At 37.0% G+C, this 8,473-nt stretch overlaps 1 protein-coding gene across 1 annotated transcript; it reads right to left on the reverse strand.

Annotated features, from left to right (window-relative positions):
- Window positions 1-47: 47 nt before the first annotated feature.
- tmem175 (transmembrane protein 175) lies at window positions 48-7,840 on the reverse strand. Its single transcript, XM_051696564.1, has 10 exons — window positions 7,587-7,840; window positions 7,316-7,354; window positions 7,106-7,203; window positions 6,942-6,993; window positions 6,784-6,819; window positions 6,479-6,562; window positions 6,170-6,334; window positions 3,759-3,840; window positions 3,495-3,630; window positions 48-2,189 (listed from the first exon to the last, which is right to left on the reverse strand). Exons 1-10 carry the CDS (start codon window positions 7,785-7,787, stop codon window positions 1,520-1,522), a joined length of 1,563 nt encoding a protein of 520 aa, XP_051552524.1. The 5' UTR covers window positions 7,788-7,840; the 3' UTR covers window positions 48-1,519.
- Between the last annotated feature and the right edge of the window lie 633 nt (window positions 7,841-8,473).

Raw genomic sequence — 8,473 nt, forward strand, 5'->3', positions numbered from 1 at the left:
GATTTCAGTATTTCACCAAGATAACATGAAACTTCTGCAAGCAGCAATTGAGTTTATTCTCAAAATTGTATCTTTGTTGTACTTTAACATACTGTAACATTTGAACAGACAGTTATAATGCCAATCAGTCTGCAAAAACAAAAACCGAAGCAGACTGCATTTGAACAAGTCCGAAATATAAGTAAAATATAAAGAATCCGTAACAAACAAACAATTAAAATGTTTTACAAGTGCGCTTAACAGTGACATCTTTATGGTAGTAACATTTAGATGAATACCAATAAATAAATAAATAATCTCAAACACCATAAAAAAATTAAATCATCAAAAAAATAAAAACATCCAAAAATTCTTATAATGGCTTATGCATCTTGATGCTCATCAAAGACTTCTCTATACATGCTGGATCCAGATTAGGCTATATGTACAGTAAAGTGCAACGGGGACCTTATTCAAAGGTGCTTTACTGGTTTCATATTCACGTGACATGTAGATTTCATACATTTCTGACATTGACAGTTTGAGCATTCATCTCATTAACTAATGCGTGTCTTGGAAATGTGGTGGCTGTATGACTGATTTCTGCTACCAGTTACTGCCTTGAAGACCTCAATCACAGCTGCTATAGATCTTCAGCCTTGTAAAATGTGAAACCTAAGACCTCCTGTGAAATCCTACTAGCTGCAAATCTAATTTTCTTGTATAAATTGCTCACCAGCTCTTTACAGGTAGTCATATTTCCATTGCATCAAGTTAAAGAGTAGTGCTAATTAAATAAACTAAAATAATAATAATAATAATAATAATAATAATAATAATAATAAAATAATGCTAAAAAACAACATATCTGATCATGGTCCCTAAATCTCTGCAACATTTGTAGTTCATATTAATAAAGTGAAAACCACAGGGTACTTTAATGTAACACACAAAAAACAACAACATGAAAACATTTTATAACATTTTAGCATGCTAGTAGAAACTGAAAGAGGCTAAAAACGGACCAATTTTTGATTGCTTTGTGCATTTCTGTAAAGAGAATGGTCACTGCTGTGAGATCAGAAAACACCTTAAAGCCCGATGCACCCTGTTTCGGCCTAATCTTACATCACACTCCATCAGTCCTTTCTCTAGCCTACGATACAGAAGAACTGGAGAGATTTTAACAATATGAGGGTCTTATACAGAGAAAAATCTGTCAGTTGCATCATTTATTATAGATTATGGGCCTGGAAAGAAAATCTGAACTGGGCTTCATTAGCTATCATATCCTTAGAAGTTAGTATAAGGGGCTGTTCACAAAGGACATGTTTTTGCTTTCAAAAACAGCTAAACACAGACAGCTAGAATGGAACAGAATGCAGGATCTCGAGAAAAAAATCAGTGCATCGTCATGGTCAAAGACGTCCGTCTAGTGCATGTTTACTTATACAAACAATTAAAAAAAGCGCAGACCCATGCGTGTGCTGTGTGAACAGCCCCTAACAGTGGAGGGAACTGTTGTCTCCTCCATTCACTGCTAAGTAACTATATCATTAATGGGCAACTGTGGATCCACTTCCTCTACCGGAAAGCGGTCCACATCAGGCCTCCCAGTACAGAACAGCCATTTCAGCAGTATCAGCGTCACACGGACCAGCAGCCTCAATAAAAGAAAAGCAAACGGCACACCTATCTCCATCATGTGAAAGATTGGCGCACTGAAGCGGCTGAGAATACAGGTGAGAAAGAACGTCCCGAGTGCCACACAGGGGTAGAGTGAGAGCTTGGCCAACATGAAAGCGTGCTCTCGACCGCCATAGCGTACATATGGGTGTAATGTCTCGCGTTCGGTGAAAAGCGCCACCACCCACATAGCTAGCTGGAAGAGACCGGCAAAGAAGATAATGACACAGCTGACCTGCACAGCTTCGAGCTCATTGCGCGAGCCTCTGGGAAACTCATGTGTGAGTTGGTATGCCAGTGGCAGGCCGCCCACAAAGGCCAGAGAGAAGGTGTTGAAGAGGCCCATGAGGCGTGTGGCCTTCGTCACATGCAGGAAGAGAGAGTGGTGAACGAACCAAAGCAGCCCAACTGTGGCAAAAGAACCAAAGTAGGCCAGGTACTCTGGACCGTACTCCCGAAGTGCAGCGGTGAGATTGTTGTCAAACTGCTTTTTCACAACAGAGGGTTCAGGCACGTTGTCTTCGCTGTTCACAGAGGACAGCAGAGAATACTTCTGTAAGTATCTACAGTAGTTTCTCAAACAGAATTTGTTTAAAGAGTGGTAGTGAATTTTTGCTGTAAATCCTGCTTGTTACTTTACAATTATAATGGCAAAACTTTAGAATAACAAACTAGTAATATATAATTACATAATGCTTAACAGATTATCAATGTACAGAACATTAAAATAGCTAACAGAAATGTCATGAAACTTAAATTCACACCTTCATATTTAAATGCACATCTTCTGATCTTTTAAGCATTATTTAATGTTTGTTAATGATTTATTAATGAAAGCTACTGTATTAAGTGTTTCTGCGATAACCTTTAATAGAGCGCACCAGTGCCCACCCACCTTTTCAGCCGTTTTTTCAGCCGGTAGTGTTTTTCCCATAAAAAAAAATATTCCGGGTTAATACAAGTTAGGCTCAGTGGACAGCATTTGTGGTATAATGTAGATTACCACAAAAAAAAATTTCATAAATTATTATGAGGCACTGACAAAAGTGAATGTGGCCAATTTTTTAATGTTAAAATAGTCACTTTTTCAAAGGTTTAGCCACAAGACATATAAACAGTATGTGTAAACAGGATTTTAGTGTGATAAAATCACTTACTAACCTTTTCTGTGTAAAGTTATAGCCAAGTTTACAACTTTGTTACCATGATGATGGTCAACAAACACTAAAACCCTAAAAATGACTGTAAAAACTACGATTTAAACAACTGTACCACTCAAATAATACACAAGTTTTAACAGAAGAATTAATGCCAGTGCTTTTATAAAATTATAAGCTTCACATTTCTGTGTTTAAACCCTCCAAAAAGTGTCCCCATTCACTTCCATTGTAAGTGCCTCACTGTAACCTCGATTTTTGCTTTTTTAAAGGAGAGATGAGTCGAAATACATTTTTGTGGTAATCCGTATTATACCACAACTACTGGCGATTGAGCTTAACTTGTATTGAACCTGCAATATTCTTTTAATGAAAGAGTTCTAAGCCATGAACCAAACCAACCAGCTCCATAGTGAATCACAACATTACAAAGTATCGGGCAAAACCATGAAAAATCAATTCCCTATTGAAAAAAAAAAGAAGGGATTTTTTTAACTTCCGGAGCACGACTGTTGTGCTCTATTGCCAAATTTCACTTACTTGCAGAAACATTAACAAAGCCTTGTCTTTCATGCCTTGCAGCAGTGATTATAATACTGTCCAATGCTGTTAAACAAGTAACAGTTTGTAACCTGCTGTCATGACAAAATTGAGCAATAGAATAATACAAACCAAATATCTAAAATGAGCAGCGTGGCTACGATGGCGTACACCCCATCACTGAAAGCCTCCACTCGCTCTTTACTCAAAGGTTCGCTGGGGTGGTAGGTGTAGAACAGCATGGAATCTGGACTATTATCCACCTGACCTGGGTTTATAGGAAATGTGATATAATAAAGGTTCAAATTAAATCATTTACATTGCCCTAATTATAGATTAAAAGAATGACAAAATACTAGAATAATGGAGTAAACTGTTTTCACGTTTTGTGCTTACCACCAATGGCTTTACTCCATATCCATTTCAAAGACTGAGAGATATAGGGCAGGAAAATGACGATAGCCAAAAGGACGTAGGACTACCAGGGGGAAAAAAAAGTAGTAGTAGTAATTAAATGTAAATATGGTATACATTTTGTCTCTCTCTCTCTCTCTATATATAAATATATATATATATATACACACACAGGTGCATCTCAAAAAATCAGAATATCGTGGAAAAGATCATTTTTTTCCGTCAAAAAGTGGAACTTTCATATATTCTAGATTCATTACACAAAGTTAAATATTTCAAGCCTTTTTTTGTGTACAGCTCATGGAAATCAAAAATCCAGTATCTCAAAATATTAGAATAAAGAATTTATAATACAGAAATGTCAACCTTCTGAAATGTTAATTTATGCACTCAATACTTGGTCGGGGCTCATTTTGCACAAATTACTGTATCAATGCGGCGTGGAGGCAATCAGCCTGTGGCACTGCTGAGGTGTTATGGAAGCCCAGGTTGCTTTGATAGCGGCCTTCAGCTCGTCTGTATTGTTGGGTCTGGTGTCTCTCATTTTCCTCTTGACAATACCCCATAGATTCTCTGTGGAGTTCAGGTCAGGCAAGTTGGCTGGCCAGCCAATCAAGCACAGTAATATCATGGTCAGCAAACCAGTTACTAGTAGTTTTGGCACTGTGCCAATTCCTGCTGGAAAAGGAAATCAGCATCTCCATAAAGCTTGTCAGCAGATGGAAGCATGAAGTGCTCTAAAATCTCCTGGTAGACGGCTGCATTGACTCTCGACTTGAGAAAACACAGTGGACCAACACTAGCAGATGACATGGCACCTCAAATCATCACTGATTGTGGAAACTTCACACTGGACTGCAAGCAACTTGGATTCTGTGCCTCTCCACTCTTCCTCCAGACTCCGGGACCTTGATTTCCAAATGAAATGCCAAATTTACTTTCATCTGAAAAGAGGACTTTAAACCACTGAGCAACGGTCCAGTTCTTTTTCTCCTTAGCCCAGTTAAGACGCTTTGATGTTGTCTCTGGTTCAGGAGTGGCTTGACACTAGGAATGCGACACTTGTAGCCCATTTCCTGGAAACGTCTGTGTGTGGTGGCTCTTGATGCACTGACTCCAGCCTCAGTCCATTCCTTGTGAAGCTCCCCCAAGTTCTTAAATCAGCTTTGCTTGACAAACCTCTCAAGGCTGGTCAACTTTCCATGAATATGCTTTGATACAGCAATTTGCGAACAGCCAGCCCTTTCAGCAATGACCTTCTGTGGCTTACCCTCCATGTGGAGGGTGTCAATGAGTGTCTTCTGGATAACTGTCAAGTCAGCAGTCTTTCCCATGATTGTGTGTACTGAACCAGACTGAGAGATTAAAGGATCAGGAAACCTTTGCAGGTGTTTTGAGTTAATTAGCTGATTAGAGCTCTTCTCATGTCGATATTTCTGTATTATAAATTCTTTATTCTAATATTTTGAGATACTGGATTTTTGATTTCCATGAGCTGTAAGCTGTAATCATCAAGATTAAAACAAAAAAAGGCTTGAAATATTTCACTTCATGTGTAATGAATCGAGAATATATGAAAGTTCCACTTTTTGAATTAAATTACGGAAAAAACTTTTCCACAATATTCAAATTTTTTGAGATGCACCTGTATGTGTGTGTGTGTATATATATATATATATTTGTTGTATATATCAAAAGGACACTGCTGTAACAACGTAATAATGATTCCTTGTGTTGTACATGTTAATATACTATTTAAAGGGGTAGTTTACCAAAAAATGAAAATTCTCTCATTTACTCACCCTCATTCCATCCCAGAATTGTATGACTTTCTTTCATCTGCTGAACTCAAATTAAGATTTTTAGAAGAATATCTCAGCTCTGTAGGTTCATACAATGCAAGTGAATGGTGACCAAACCTTTGTAGCTCCAAAAATCACATAAAGGAAACATAAGTAATCCATATGACTCCAGTGGTTAAATCTGTATCTTCAGAAGCGATATGATAGGTGTGGCTGAGAAACAGATCAAAAGTATTTTTTTTAACTTTTACATCTGAAAGTGAAAGTGGAGATTTAGTGTAAAAAATGACTTAAATATCGTTCTGTTTCTCAGCCACACCTGTTATATCACTTCAGAAGATATGGATTTAAACTTGATTCATATGGATTACTTTTATGTTTCTTTTATTTGATTTTTGGAGCTACAAAGGTCTGATCACCATTCACTTGCATTGTATGGACCTACAGAGCTGAGATATTCTTCTAAAAATCTTCATTTGTGTTCTGCTGAAGAAAGAAAGTCATACACATCTGGAATGGCATGAGGATGAGTAAATGATAAGAGAATTTTCATTTTTGGGTAAACTATCCCTTTAAGTACAATTCACCAACCAGTTGGAAAAAGATTAAAGAAAAGATGCTGGCAAAGAAGCACATGATCGGAACCCTCATGATGACTTTGAGGATGTGCTGCTTGTAATAAGCCTGATTCTGTGACATCTGTATATGGTCATTCAGGAGGAAAGGGCGGCTGAATCCATACAAGACAATCAAGGCCTGAAGACACAAAGTAAACATATGAATGCCTAAAAAAAAGGTAAAGGCAATTTGTCATCCACTGTGATATTAAGGACCATTATTAATGATGGAGTTAGCTCAAAGTGTCTTTTGTTGGGTATTGGTACTTTGTGGCTCCCTCACCTGAATTAAACCAATCACCATGACACAAGCACAGAAGAGGAGGATGCCAAGAATATTCTCAGGAAATGTCGCCATGAGGGTAAACTGCAAAATAATGAATAAACATTTAAAAAAAAAAAAAAAAACATTCTAAACAGACACAAACATTTTATTTTCCTTTCAACATCTTTAGGTCAAACGTATTCTTATAATCTTGAGACAAAGGGGCAAAAGGTCAAATGCTTGACTAACAGGACAAAACAACAGCAGAACAGTCAAATTGTGTTGGACTAGCAATACCATTTCGTGAAGTGAATATTACTCACTGTGTATGGTAGAAAGGTTATAAGCATCATACAAGCCTGAAACAGAATAAAAATGGGAAGTTGCAAAGTGCTGCACACTTTTAAAATAAAATATACAGCTCTTACTTTGCATTCATCATTCTCAGTCTACATCATTTCGGCTTTGTTGGTGCTCTCACCAGGTTAAGCAGAGCAAGAGTGTCGTCAATGCGCTCAATGACCTGAAACAACCTGATGACAAACAAATTATAGAAATAAATCATTAAGCAAGTGGACAAAGGGAATGATTACAGAAAAAGAACACATGATGCATTCTACTGTGCAAATGCTTAAACACCCTCACCGGATATGTGCAGCCCAAGCAACAGTGACAATCAAAAACGTCATCAAGTACACAGCAACCTTGGTAGTGAGCAAAGTCTGGATACTCTCTTTCAGCTCCTGCATATGAGAAGATAATATCATTTCAAAGTTATAATGTACTGTACAGCAAATTGTATTACATTTATATATTCATATATTTTATGAAGGCTATTATAATTTGTTGTCACACCTCATTATCCTGAAATTTTGTATGTGCGACAGGCAATATCTGTGAACACAAACATTAATGACATATTAATTTTTCACATGCTTAATCATACATCCATTTCATAGTCCAAGGGGCCCAAAGAAGAACAGGTGACTAATAGACAATGAGACAGCAGCTTTAGATTGTATTCTATTCGTGTGGTCTGTCATATGTGATATCTATTCCAATGTGCATCATGATAAACTCTATTTTCCACATATTTTGAGGTCAATGTGGATTTTCCCCCCCTTACCATTACAGTGGCAATGATGGAGATGAGTGCATCACTGTAGGCGAGCAGACGGTGTGATGACTGCGTGCTGCTGTGGCTGTCTTTCTCCGACGATGTGACGCTCTCCACAAGCGACTGCGAGTGATTTCTCGGCGTCCTTCTCTTCTCCATTTCCTCATCATCGTGGTGCTCGATTATTTCGCTTTCATCATTTTCTCCCATGGCAGCAGTGGTGTGTGATGTCAGTGGACGGTGCAGACATGCAGACACGGGAGTTTTGTTTGAAAACACTGACGACACATTATCAGCTGACCGGAAATCACTGGTCAAATAAATGAAACTAAAAACAGTCAAACGCGAAACCACACACTTAAATACAGTTTTCTTCTTCTTCTTCTTCTGTTTATATATATATATATATATATAAACCTTTAAAAAATTATATAAATAAAAAGTTTGGATAATTGATTTTCCTTGCATAACCATCAGATTATTACTTGGTTACTCTGTGTAAAAGCGAAATTACGAATAATAAAAAGAGAGAGAGAGAGAGAGAGAGAAAGGCTTTTTTTCAAATAAAAAAATCTAATTAAAAATACTTATTTGTTAAATGTGAGTATTAAACATTAATCCATTTATTTATTTATATTTTCAGTATGAAACAACTCAAGTTTTGGTCTAATTTATAGCCTATTCTCTTTTAGTTAAGCCACCCCGAAATTGCCCAACCCTTTAATTTAAAAGATATTATCTGCTACTATAGCAACACTTCCAACAATTATACCAACTATTCATTTGAATATATTGTTATCTATTTTATTTTGTATGGGACATTTTTCATGCATAAGCAAAGGTTTTCTAACTCGCAGCCTAATCTCTCGCATTTTTGTGATTGAAATTGATTTTGA

Source organism: Myxocyprinus asiaticus, chromosome 4 (genome assembly GCF_019703515.2).
Source record: "Myxocyprinus asiaticus isolate MX2 ecotype Aquarium Trade chromosome 4, UBuf_Myxa_2, whole genome shotgun sequence".
NCBI classification, from domain to species: domain Eukaryota; kingdom Metazoa; phylum Chordata; class Actinopteri; order Cypriniformes; family Catostomidae; genus Myxocyprinus; species Myxocyprinus asiaticus.

What these genes read in the sequence shown, in the direction of transcription:
- tmem175 (XM_051696564.1), bottom strand. Translation starts at nt 7,787, where the DNA reads ATGGGAGAAAATGATGAAAGCGAAATAATCGAGCACCACGATGATGAG. An exon ending in CCATCATTGCCACTGTAATG is followed by an intron (nt 7,355 to 7,586) that starts GTAAGGGGGGGA and finishes TTGTGTTCACAG; the next exon opens with ATATTGCCTGTCGCACATAC. An exon ending in CAAAATTTCAGGATAATGAG is followed by an intron (nt 7,204 to 7,315) that starts GTGTGACAACAA and finishes TCTCATATGCAG; the next exon opens with GAGCTGAAAGAGAGTATCCA.